Source organism: Rhinopithecus bieti, unplaced genomic scaffold (assembly GCF_001698545.2).
Source record: "Rhinopithecus bieti isolate Rb0 unplaced genomic scaffold, ASM169854v2 scaffold_5132, whole genome shotgun sequence".
Classification (NCBI taxonomy): Eukaryota; Metazoa; Chordata; class Mammalia; order Primates; family Cercopithecidae; genus Rhinopithecus; species Rhinopithecus bieti.
In genome coordinates this window covers 1,070,854-1,084,597 of record NW_016804791.1, presented here as the reverse complement: position 1 = coordinate 1,084,597, position 13,744 = coordinate 1,070,854, and the positions used below count along the sequence as shown (strand labels likewise).

Below are 13,744 nucleotides of genomic sequence, written 5' to 3'. Positions count from 1 at the left end.
TTTTTTTTGAGGCGGAGTCTCGCTCTGTCACCCAGGCTGGAGCGCAGTGGCGTGATCTCAGCTCACTGCAAGCTCCGCCTCCCAGGTTCACGCCATTCTCCTGTCTCAGCCTCCCGAGTAGCTGGGACTATAGGCGCCTGCCACCACACTCGGCTAATTTTTTTGTATTTTTAGTAGGATGGGGTTTCACCATGTTAGCCAGGATGGTCTCGATCTACTGACCTCGTGATCCACCCACCTCAGCCTGCCAAAGTGCTGGGATTACAGGCTTGAGCCACCGCGCCCGGCCTGTAGATAAAGTTTTACTGAAACATAGCTGTGTCTATTTGTTTATGTATTGCCTACGCCTCTTAGGCTACAATGGCAGAGGCAGAGTTGGGACCATGAATAGTCCATAAGCCTAAAACATTACCTGGCTCTTTCAAATACAAGTGTACCAATCCTTGGTCAAGCCAATTTTTTTTTTTTGAGATGTAGTCTTAGTCTGTTACTCAGGCTGGAGTGCAGTGGCGCGCTCTGGACTCGCTGCAACCCCTGCTTCCCAGGTTCAAGCGATTCTCTGGCCTCAGCCTCCCGAGTAGCTGGGATCATAGGCATGCACCACCACACCTGGCTAATTTTTTTTATTTTTAGTAGAGATAGGGTTTCACCATGTTGGCCGGGCAGGTCTCAAACTCCTGACCTCAGGTGATCAGCCTGCCTCTGCCTCCCAAAGTGCCAGGATTACAGGCGTGAGCCACCATGATGGGCCAAGCCAATGTTTTTAAAACCTTGAGTCGTGACCCATTAGTAGGTCATTGAGTATTGCTACCTGAATTTTTAAAACAAAACAGACTGTAGGTAGCGAGGTAACCATGACACATCTTAGTTACGTGCCTGTGTGTGTGTAAACTGGGTCACAATGCAAAATGTATTTCTTAGGTGACTAGTGATCAAATAGTATTTGGTTTATATAGCAAAATGAATTTTGCATTTAAGCTCCAATCCAGCAGTCCCTCTTCTAGAAAATCAAGTGTACAGATACAGTGGCAAAAATAAAAAGATGTATGTACAGGGTTATTCATCGCAATACTTTTTGTAACAGCAAAAGACTAAAAATCAAGTGCCATTAATAGGTTGAATAAATTATGGTACATCCACACAAGGAAGACTATTCAGCTAAAAAAAGAAGTGAGGAATATTTCTATATACTGCTACAGAATGCACTCCAGGATACACTATTAGTGAAAAAAGCAAAATGGAGAAAAGTGTATATAGGATGCTCCCAAAATATAATAGTGCAACAGGCAGAGAATAAAATTTGTAGACATTCCCATTCCAAAAGGGAGAAAACGGAAGGAAGAAAGGAGTTACTAGTCCCAATTTTAGAATCCAACAAGGGAACGTCCATTAGGTTTCGGGGCCTGGGAATAATCTTCTATGGCCCTTGGTTCTGCTATCTGGAGATTCTATCCTTTGAGTCATCCTTTTTCTCCAGCCAATTACCTGCTTATAGAATTCTGACAGTCCAAGCACCTTCTTTAATTTTATCCCCTCTCTGTCGCTTTCAGTCCAAGCAGGCAGTGTTTCTGCTAATAGAGCATTCTCAAAACACTGTGGCTCTCTTGCGTATGTCATGGGACTGACTCCATTAGAAAAGATGTTCCTCCACACATCTTTCCTGAATAATCCCATCTCCATTCTTGGTTTCTGTTGAGATGGTTTAGAGGATCCACAAGTCACATTAATTTCTTCAGCAGTTAAAGGAAAAAAAAAAAAAAAGTGGTCCAGTCATACCCTTGGCTTTCTCTGTAGCATCCTTTCCTAATAGTGAAGCTCCTAATTTTAGCGTCTTTTGCAATCTGGATAGGCTGAAAAATTTCCTAAATCATTACATGTTGATTCCTTTCTGTGCGTTAATAGTTCTTCCCTCTATTGCTCTTTTCACATTTTACTATAAGCAACAAGGCAGGCTGCATCTTCTATACTTTGCTTGGAAATCTCCTCAGCTAAATATAACCCCATAGAAATAAATTCCAATTAACTGTAAAACACATGACTTTTACTGTATCTATTAAGCCACAATCTAAAGATGAAAGAACGACAAAAAAACCTTAACTTTCTAGTACTCCTATTGGTGGCAGTTATGGTGACACTATTATTCTACAGCTGTTTTAGGTATAGAGGAGTAAAACAAATCAGCAATTGTTTCTTGTTGTTGAGAATTTAGATTTTTGACATGGGATAGACAAAATGTAGCTATATCATTGATGAGGTTAAGTAAAAACTCTGTAGCCCAAATGTGTAGTAGAAATGTCACTATGAACCTGTAAAAAAAAGTCCTAGTTTCATCTACTTGTGGGGGTGGGGAGCTAGAAACAATTATCAATTCAGTAGTAGTGGGCAACCTAATGCCCAGATTAAAGTTTCTAAATATTTGCTATTAGAAGGAAACGGTTCTGAGGTAGAAAATATGTAGATGAGCCTGGAATATCTTGACATAGCAGAAAACAAAAGGCTATAGAAGATTATTAGGGACAAATCAAAAGACTTATGAGCCAACTTGAAGAGGCTCCCATGCATCAAAGATGGGACAAAAACAGTCTTTCCACTGATCTGAAACATAAAATACTTTTAAATCTGGGGAGGAGATATTCACTATGCTAAATTTTCAAAACAGGAAAAAATATTTTGCGGGGAGAAAAAAACCACTTAGAGAATACTAGGGAAGTGTGTCAGGGATCCCCAAGACCCAGTTTTTCCACCTCCAGATTTTATGATTTTAGAGGACTCACAGGACATAGCATATAGTTGTATTCACAGGTATGACTTATCACAGCGAAAGGATATGAAACAAAATTCGCAAGGGAAAAGGTGCATGGGGTAAAGTTTAGAGGAAAACAGGTTTCCACTCCAGCCTGAAAAATTAGTTTGAGTCTTTGTTTCAGAGGGACTACCTGAAGACAGTTAGTTCCATGTTGGTTCATGACATCAGGTTATCAGCCTGACGACTGTGGATGACATCTGGAGGTGTTCTGTGTGAGAAAGGCAGGAGCTGAGGCCACTCCCTGCTCCCATAGGTTTGAACACAGGCTCAGCAGGCTGTTTGAATTCAAAGTGCTTGCAGCATCTTAAAAAGGTAGCATGGGAAGTTTTTCTTTAGGAAGAGGGGAAAGGCAGTATTGAAAACAAAGATCATCAGTCTTTGCCTCCGTTGAGATTCCCTAGGTGCCAGTGTTTGTTTTTTGTTATTGTTACAAAATCAGTATGTCCCATTTAGCAGTCATAGTTTCAAATTTACAAAACTGTCCTCTACTCTCATCCAGACCTTTTGTCTGGAAGGGATGTATTAAAGGGGGACAAAAGTTTTCACAAGATTTTTTTTCTTTTTTGAGACAGAGTCTTGCTCTGTTGCTAGGCTGGAGTGCAGTGGCACAGTCTCGGCTCCCTGCAACCTCCACCTCCCGTGTTCAAGGAATTCTCCTGCCTCAGCCTCCTGAGTAGCTGGGACTATAGACCTGCACCACCACACCCAGCTAATTTTTGTATTTTTAGTAGAGATGGGGTTTCACCATGTTGGCCAGGATGGTCTTGATCTCTTGACTTCGTGATCCACCTGCCTGAGCCTCCCAAAGTGTTGGGATTACAGGCATGAGCCACTGTGCTTGGCTGGAAAATATTTTTATATAACATAGCCAGAAAGATATGTTTCAGAAATGGACAGAATTAAATCCTGAATTTTCAAAATATTTCAAAATGGTTTTAGAGAGCCACTCACCACTTTCATCCTGATCCTTCATTTAGTAAGTGGCCTATAGCATCACTCCATTTCTGGAGACAGCTGCATTTAGTAATCAAACTGCCTTACTAAGGTGTGTGCACCAGTAGAAAGGTAGCAGAGTAGCAGCAGACTGTAAGTCCACTGTTGCAAACTGCAGCTTACCCAGGAAGTCCCAAGTAAACACGGTGAAACTTTCCTGAGAGAGGTGGAGAGTAAGATGGGTAGACACAGGGGTCACAGTCCTAGTGATATGCTTTCCCCTCAACATGCAGCTTTTGTCAATAATCACAAATTGGGAAGGCAATCAGTCCCTGTATCAGAAATACAGAACAGATCAGCAGTTCGACTTTGTATGGTACCACCAGAGAAGCCGGTTCCCATGGACACCTGTGATAATCCACAGTTCCGTCAATATCCATGTTTTCATAGTGAAGAGCTCCACAGAGTGGTATCCTAAATCTGCCTTGATCCCCAAGTAGAAGTCTTGTTCCCTGAGCCTGTATCTCTTTTAGTTTAACACAGCTTGTTTAGCTAAGACTGAAATAGTGTGTAGGAGACAATGTCAAGTTTTAGCTCAAGTGTCAAGTCCAAGCAATTAGGATCTATGAATTCAGGATTCCAAAATACGCCAGAGACTTTTCTTTGGCAGCAGTAAAGCTGAGATGCTGAAGGGCCAGTCGTGTTTCCAAGGCCAAGCAAAAAGCAAAGCTTTCCTAAGTGCTTTCTAAGACCCACTCAAAATTATGCACATCAGGCTAGAAAATCACCAGCTTCTAGGGTCAGACATCTGGTTTTCTATGAGCTCACTTGCAATTAAAAACTGCTCACGCCTATAATCCCAGCACTTTGGGAGGCCGAGGCAGGTGGATCACAAGGTCAGGAGATGGAGACCATCCTGGCTAACACGGTGAAACCCCGTCTCTACTGGAAATACAAAAAACTAGCCGGGCGGGGTGGCGGCGCCTGTAGTCCCAGCTACTTGGGAGGCTGAGGCAGGAGAATGGTGGGAACCCGGGAGCTGCAGCTTGCAGTGAGCCGAGGTCGCGCCACCGCACTCCAGCCTGGGCGACAGAGCGAGACTCCTTCACAAAAAACAAACAAACAAAAAACCAAAAAAACCCAAAACTGCTTTAAAAACTCTTAAAAGTGTATGTCTTTTCCAGAGGCTCCAATGGGCAAAATCATAGTAAATATCAGCTGTGAGACATATTTTGCTTTCAACAAAGGATTTAAATTTCCATCTATCCTACAGCAGCAAAAAGCAAGGAAGTTGTGTCCCACTAACTTTTTCTTTGCAGCATTGCCTTATTAAGCTAATCCCTCTACCATCTGTGACATTACAAGCATAAAACATTTTATATCAACTTCTCTCATATATCCGCAGATGTAATAAGGCCATTAACTGCCCTCCGCCGCCCCACCCTGGCCCGACACCTTCCTCACTGCAGATGTATTCAACCCCTTGCAGTAAATTTAGCAAAAGGTTTAATATTACAGTTGCGGAGGAGACCCTAGTTGGAATGGGGTTGAGGGCGTGCAGGTAGGCTAACTACTGAAGTATGTCCCCTGCCCTTTTTTACTTTGCTCCAGCCCTGAGAACCGATTCAACCTTTTTTCCTCCTACTTGTGAGGAAAGCGTGCCATCAATGTTTAACATTTTTGGCCCAACCAAAGCTCATCTTTGGGAATTTTTGGGCCTTTTTTCTTTCTTCCTGGAGGAGAGAACAAAAACTGAAGGTATTACCTGGGCTATACTTCCTTTTTCTCCTCACCGTAACCAGCACGGCCAGAAGTAGCCAGGTGATCTAGTGAGTCAGTTCTCCTGGAGTTGGATCTGTCATTTCAAACTTGACAGGTAACTTTTACCTTTCACAGGCAACAGCTCAGCTGCTGTTTCATATCATGGATAACTCCACAGCCATCCAGACATCAAAGGTTTTCCATCCTCCACCCATTTCAGCCTTTCTTTCCTCAGTCCTTTTTTTTTGAGACGGAATCTCGCTCTGTCACCCAGGCTGGAGTGCAGTGGCACGATCTCAGCTCAATGCAACCTCTGCCTCCTGAGTAGCTGGGATTACAGGCATGTGCCACCACACCAGGCTAATTTTTTATATTTTTTATATTTTTGGTAGAGACAGGGTTTCACCATGTTGGCCAGGCTGGTCTCAAACTCCTGACCTCAAGTGATCCACTCGCCTCAACCTCCCAAAGTGCTGGGATTACAGGCGTGAGCCACCGTGCCCGGCCAGTCCTTTTGTTATATTTCTGCGAGTCAAAGGTCTCCACAACCACCCCCAGGTTTGGTGATTTGCTAGGACTCAGGGATCAGCATAGCATACTCATGACTATGACTTATTACAACAAAAAGATGCAAAACAAAATCAGCAAAGGGAAAATATACATGGGGCAAAGTCCAGAGGAAAGCAGGCACAAGCTTGAAGGATCTTCTCCTAGTAGAGTCAGGTAGGATGTGCACGCTTAATCCCCCAGCAGTGGTTTGTGACATATGTGAAATGGCTACCAGGGAAGCTCATTACAGACTCGGTACCCAAGACTTTTTATTGGGCGCTGGTCATGCAGGCGTCCTCTGCCAAAATCCCAGAGTCCCACAGGGAAAGCAGGTTTTTAGCATAAACCAAATTAGTTGTACAAACAGGTTAGGCAAAGGGAGTCACTCTTCTCAGTTCTAGGAATAAGAACCTTACAGAAGTCCAAGCTCCCAGATGCCAGCTTACGGCCAATTCTGCAAGCAGGCCTTTCTAAGGACGGCAGTTTTAGGCCTATGTTAGTTAACTCTTCTGTAAGGGAACCAACTTGTTTTTTGAAAACAAGTAAAGGGGGAAAAAAAGCAGGCATCTATCTTGCTCTATCACCCAGGCTGAAGTGCAGCGGTGCCATCTTGGTTCACTGCAACCTCTGCCTCCTGGGCTTAAGCCATCCTCCCACCTCAGCCTCCCAAGCAGCTGGAGCTACAAGGCACACACCACCATGCCTGGCTAATTTTTGTACTTTTTGTAGAGATGGGGTTTTGCCATGTTGCCCAAGCTGGTCTTGAACCTGTGCGCTCAAGCAACCTACCCGCCTCAGCCTCCCAAAGTGCTGGGATTACAGGTGTGAGCCACTGTGCCCAGTTATCTTGCCTTTTCTATGGGGAATGTGTCTCAGGGTGACCAGCTATATGAACTTTTGTTTAGATTTGGATTCAAACAAACCATTAAAAAATTATGACAACTGGGGAAATCTGAACATTGTTTATTTGGATAATATTAAGAAATAATGTTAATCTGTGGAGTGATAACGTAATTTTAGGAGTTAATTTTAGGAGTGATGACATAATGTGGTTATGTTATAAAGAATCTTTATCTTTTAGAGATGCAGAGTGAAATATTGATACTTGAAATTAGGCCAGGTGCGGTGGCTTAGGCAGGTAATCCCAGGACTTCGGGAGGCTGAGGTGGGAGGATTGCTTGAGTCCAGGAGTTCCAAACCAGCCTGGGCAATATCATGCAACCCCATCTTCACAAAAAATACAAAAACTGGCTGTACATAGTGGCATGTGCCTGTAGCTCCAGCCAGTTGGGAGGCTGAGGCAGGAGGATCACTTAAGCCTGAGTTCTAAGCTGCAATGAACTATGATCACACCACTGCACTCCAGCCTGCGCAGTAGCAAGACCCTGTCTCTAAAGGAAATCTGGGATTTGTTTCAAAACAGTTTGGGGCTGGAGTGGTATCTAAGTGACAGTTATATAGGGGCTCATTATATTCTTCTACTTTTATATGTTTTGAATTTTCTACTGAAAATATTAATTTTATTTATTTTTTTGAGATGGAGTTTTGCTCTTGTTGCCCAGACTGAAGTGCAATGACACCATCTCTGCTCACTGCAACCTCTGCCTCCTGGGTTCAAGCGATTCTCCTGCCTCAGCCTTCTGAGTAGCTGGGATTACAGGCACCTGCCACCATGCCCAGCTAATTTTTGTATTTTTAGTTAGAGATGAGGTTTCACCATGTTGGCGAGGATGGTCTTGATCTCTTGACCTTGTGATCCCCCCACCTTGGCCTCCCAAAGTGCTGGGATTACAGGTCTGAGCCACCACGCCTGGCCGAAAATACTAATTTTAAAAAGACATTTAGATTAGACGAGTGGCATTTAGTAATGGTAATGCCAGTCCTTTTGCTAGTGCCTGGTTCATAATTAGGCATCTGACACAATTCTGGCTGTAAAACATGGATGCTTTCAGAAGGTTAGGGAAAAGGGAATTCCAGAAAGAGTTTCACTGTTTCCAAAGGGAGAGAGACATAGTCTCCCTCTAGATGTTGTGCTAAAATTGTTACCTCTATCTGAAACCCACAAAGGGAGCTGGCCTGGGGGTAGGGCCAACATCCCAAGGATGGCAGCTTAGAGAAATGAATAAAGACCTTACATCCCTATGACACTCACAGTTGAGACACGGACCACATTGGAATGTAGCCTGCCTTATTCTGGACTTGTTTTGTAAGATAACGTTTCCTCAATGTTTAAGCCAATTAGCACCCAATTCGAAGAGACCTATCTTGCAGAGTAGAGGCTGGCAAACTTTTTCTGTTAAGGGTCAAACAGGAAGTATTTTGGGCTTTATAGACCATAAATCTTTGCTGCAACTACTCAATTCTGCCACTGCAGCCGGAAGGCAGTCAAGAAAACAGGTAAACAAATAAGCATGGCTGTGTTCTAATAAAACTTAGTGAATCTCTCTGGTCTCAGCCACAGAAACAAGGTGACGAAGGCAACACCATCATTTGGAAAGCGTCGCAATAAGATGCACACGTGCCACTGCTGTGGCTCTAAGGCCTACCACCCTCAGAAGTCGACCTGTGGCAAATGTGGCTACCCCGCCAAGCGCAAGAGAAAGTGTAACTGCAGTGCTAAGGCTAAAAGACGAAATACCACCAGGACTGGTCAAATGAGGCACCTAAAAACTGTAGACTGCAGATTCAGGCATGGTTTCCATGAAGGAACACCACCTAAACCCAAGAGGGCAGCTGCTGCAGCATCCAGTTCATCTTAGGAATTTCAATGATTAGTCATGCAATACATGTTCTGGTTTAAAAAAAAAAAAAACTTTATGAATACTGAAGTTTGAACTTTACATAATTTATACATGTCACCATATAGTACTCTTGGCTTTTTTCAATCCTTAAAAAGAATGTAAAAACCATCTTAGCCTGCAGGCTGTACAAGGACAGATGACACGCTGGTGTTGGTTCGAAGGCCAGGCTACAGTAGTTTGCTAATCCCTGCTGTAGAGGAAGCATCGGAACTGATAACATTACGGTGTTAAATAATTCTTAGAATTTTTACGAACAATATTAACAGAACAGTACATATATCAACAACCATTAATATAGTGATGATTGTGCTTATTTGCAACTGGTTATACGACATACATCCCACACTATGTTGTCAAAGATAAAAGCATACCAGTTTCACTGAACTTCGTCAGAGTGCCCAATATCAATTTACTTGGCTTCATAATATGGGAGTTGCATCCATCATTTCAAATTCCAAATGTAACTTGTACATTTCACAATAGGCAAGAGCTGATATTTCCATTTAATGGAATATATACCTTATTTTACTAAAATAGCTCCTTATCCCTCACCGTCCAGAATTCTAGTTCCAGCACTACCACTAACAGGCGAGGTAACCTTGGTCAAGTCACTTAACTTCTGGGTCTCCCAGTTTAACAATTCAGCACTAGGCCACGCATGGTGGTTCATGCCTGTAATCCCAGCACTTTGGGAGGCTGAGGTGGGCAGATCACTTGGGGTTGGGAGTTCAAGACCAGCCTAACCAACACGGAGAAACCCCGTCTCTACTAAAAATACAAACTTAGCCGGGCGTGGTGGCGCATGCCTGTAGTCCCAGCTACTTGGGAGGCTGAGGCAGGAGAATTGCTTGAACCTGGGAGGCAGAGGTTGTGCTGAGCTGAGATGGTGCCACTGCAGTCCAGCCTGGGCAATAAAGAGTGAAACTCCATCTCAAAAAAAAAAAAAAAAAAAAAAAGAAAAAAAGAAAAAAATTCAGCACTTATTTGGGGAAAGGCATAAAAACTGTAGCCTAAAAAGATGGCTCCAGGGACGTCTAGAATTGCTCTTTGGGCCCCAAATGCAAAATGGTTTTGGGGTTAGACCAGGGCTGATGTGGTGGTATAGATGCTCAATGAAGTTCTGAATGTTTTTGAAGGACAGAATAAATTAGAACTAGAGGAAGTAATGATAAAGTATAATAAGCACTGGAGTAAGAAGTCAGGTCTAATCTGAATTCTCCATGACAATCTTTAGTAAGTCATTTTTCCAATTGGGGTCAGTTTCCTTGTCTGAAAAATAAGAGTGGATTAGGATGCTGTCTATTTCTTCACCAATTTTAGCACTCAATGGATCTTTGAATGCATTCCATACAAATGTAATGTCTGGGGTCAAGAAAGCTGAGAACTACCTCCCCACTTGTCTGAAAACTGACTCGGTCACTTCTATGGTACTGATGCATCCACTAGACTAGAAGTGTTTCTCGAACTTTTAGGTTCATATGAGTCATCTCGGGATCTTGTTAAAATGAAGATTTGCATTCAGTGTATCTCTGGTGGGGCAGAGATACCACATATCTCACAAATTTCTAGAAGATGCTGATGCTGCTGGTCCACAAAACACACTTTGAGTAGCATGGTAACAGACTGTGAGAGCTGTTTGAAAGCTGTATTGTAGAAGCCATGAGGGAAGTAAAAAGGGCAAGGAACTAAGCATTTCTGCAGAGGAGGTCACTGAAATAGCAGCTCGTTTTTTCCTCTACACCCTTCACAATTTCTGTGGTACCTAGATGCTGCCACGGCAACCATCTGCTAAGAATCAGAAAGCTGGGAAGCTGTTGCAAGTGCCAATTCTCTAGACCTTATTCTACAATCTTTTTAATTTCTTTCCTCCATTTTCTTTTTATGGTTCTTTAATTTTGACCTAGTTTTCATCTTCTGCTTGGGATTCAAGAATTGAGAAGGCAAGTATGTGCCTATGTGTTATGTTAGCAGAAGAAAATTTCAAGATGGAAGACATGAATTACTTACTAATAAGAGCCAGAAAAAATCAGCAAAAGAGAAACCTTAGCGACTAAGAAGCAGGTGTCTCTAGGCATTTCCTTTTTTAAAGCGCAAGTTTCAGGCTGTAATAAAATAAGAAGGGACCGTTGTTTGTACTTACACTCTACTCACTGCAAAGTAATGGAGAGAACTGCCATTGAAAACTGTGCAGACTCTCCAGTTACCAGCTCGGGAAAGGTCATTCATACAAGATTGAAATACAATACCATACTTCATACAACACAAAAAATCAGGAAAGAAACGAATCAAGTTCGAACACAGTGGGATATCAAGTATAGTGGGATAGCAAATATGTATTTGAAGAACTTTTAGGATAAAATTTAGTTTACCTCTGATAAAGCTGAAGAAAATGATTGCAGTTTTATGCATTAAATGATAAGCATTGCCTTTGTATTCTTTTCCCAGTTCTTCTACAATTTTTTCTATATCATCTTCTAGGAAGTCCGTGCTCCCTAAAACAACAGCTTCTCTTAAAGAACAAAAGAAAAAAAAGAGAAAGAAAATAAGGACGTAGTTGTGTCAAATATTTATAAAAAGCATGTTTAAATACTTGCTTATTTCCAGGAATATTATGATTGACATAACAAATCAGGGTTAATATAACAAGACTAAAAGTGAAACAAGATACTTTAAAAGTGCTATTTTAGTTTCTACTTTTCTGCAATAAATTCTTAAGTATATTACCTATGAATACTACAAAAGCACAAGTCATTTTCTTTATGAAATATATGTCCCTGCGTAAAATGTAGTATTATAGTTATTTTCACAACTATTGTATTAGTAATTATATTGTTAGAGAACCAGATCCCTGCTGCAAATATTCCTGCATAATCTCACTTGCCATTGAAGGGCTGGACATCATCTCACCTAGAAACAAACTTTTATCTGTCACTGTGCTGCAACGAGACAAACTGTCAAACCTGACTAAACGTTTTCTAAAAAGAAGGACCCTGGCTGGGTACAGTGGCTCACGCCTGTAATACCAGCACTTCAGGAGGCCGAGGTGGGCAGATCACCTGAGGTCAGGAGTTGGAGACCAGCCTGGCCAACATGGTGAAACCCCGTCTCTACAAAAATACAAAAATTAGGCGCGATGGCAGGTGCCTGTAATCCCAGCTACTCGGGAGGCCGAGGCGGGAGAATCGCTTGAATACAGGAGGCAGAGGTTGCAGTGAACCAAGATTGTACCACTGCACTCCAGCCAGGGTGACAGAGCAAGACTCCATCTCTAAACAAACAAAAATAAAAAGGACTCCAAACTACTACCTTGGAAAGGCGACAGACATTATCCAAGAGAAAGTGGAATTTTAGTCAGATAAGTTAGGCATCCAAGAAACCTGAAAATACTTAGAAAATCCTTTTATCAAGTAGTCTTGCCAAAAGAGAGCCCAAAGGAGTGGAGTCAGGATGGTATCACAGCACTTCTGTGCGGAAATCTTTCAATTCAGTGATAGGCTAAGAGAACTATGAAGTTAGTAGGGGTCTTAATGTGTAGCTCTCTACTGAAGCTTCATGTTGGAACCCCATTGCACTGTTTTTCACTTGGCAAGCCATCTATTATAGGCCCAGAAGTTTAACGCTCCTTGAAACTAACATTCTAAATATCACTCTTCTTTTTTTTTTTTTGGTGAGATGGAGATTTACTCTTGTTGCCCAGGCTGGAGTGCAGTGGCACAATCTTGGCTCACCGCATCCTCCGCCTCCCAGGTTCAAGCGATTCTCCTGCCTCAGCCTCCCAAGTAGCTGGGATTACACGCATGTGCCACCATGCCCGACTAATTTTGTATTTTTAGTAGAGACGGGGTTTCACCGTGTTGCCCTGGCTGATCTCGAACTCCTGACCTCAGGTGATCCGCCCGCCTTGGCCTCCCAAAGTGCTGGGATTACAAGCGTGAGCCACTGAACCCGGCCCTAAATATCACTTTAAATATAAACCTCAATTAAGGAATGAAAATTTGATTATTAACATTTATATTCTCATTCTCAGCAAACAAGGACAGAAAACCAAACACCGTGTTCTCACTCATAGGTGGGAACCAAACAATGAGAACACTTGGACACAGGGTGGGGAACATCACACACCGGTGCCTGTCGTGGGGTGGGGGCCTGGGGGAGGGATCGCACTAGGAGAAATACCTAATGTAAATGATGAGATGATGGGTGCAGCACACCAACATGACACATGGATACCTATGTAACAAACCTGCACGTTGTGCACATGTACCCTAGAACTTAAAGTATAAATAAAAAAAATTATATTCTTACTGCTTTTTATTACTCATAAGACTCCAGTGAACACTTATATCCATATATTTTAGGTTTATCATTACAGGTAATACATGTACCTTAACAATGGATTCTACGCTAATCAACTGTTTAGTTATTTCAAATGTATAAAATGTCCCTTGCATTGGGACAATAAAGACATTTTTAATTTGCTAGGTAGGTCACAATAAAACGTTTTCTCCTTTCAAACAGGAGATTGAGAGGAAGAAATCATTAGAAAGGAGTTTCCTGGGCTGGGCGCGGTGGCTCACGCCTGTAATCCCAGCACTTTGGGAGGCCGAGGCAGGTGCATCACCTGAGGACAGGGGTTCAAGACGAGTCTGGCCAACATGGTGAAAACTCCGTCTCTACTAAAAATACAAAAATTAGCCGGATGTCGTGGCACATGCCTGTAATCCCAGCTATTTGGGAGCCTGAGGCAGGAGAACTGCTTGAACCTAGAAGGCAGAGGCTGCAGTGAGCCAAGATCACGCCACTTCTCTCCAGCCTGGGAGACAGAGTGAGACTCCATCTCAAAAAAAAAAAAAAAAAAAAAAAAAAGGGAAAAAAAAGGGGTTTCCTGGGGAAA

The 13,744-nt window shown here is 42.5% G+C and overlaps 1 protein-coding gene and 1 pseudogene across 1 annotated transcript in view; one reads left to right on the top strand and one right to left on the bottom strand.

Annotated features, from left to right (window-relative positions):
• Positions 1-8,825, top strand: part of LOC108528540 (60S ribosomal protein L37 pseudogene) — a 10,987-nt pseudogene extending 2,162 nt beyond the window's left edge.
• DESI2 (desumoylating isopeptidase 2) overlaps positions 1-13,744 on the bottom strand; it is a 64,879-nt gene that overhangs the window by 6,553 nt on the left and 44,582 nt on the right. Inside the window, 2 exon segments of the mRNA XM_017870405.1 lie at positions 11,220-11,247; positions 11,249-11,359. Of these exon segments, the coding sequence (XP_017725894.1) occupies positions 11,220-11,247; positions 11,249-11,359 (139 nt within the window).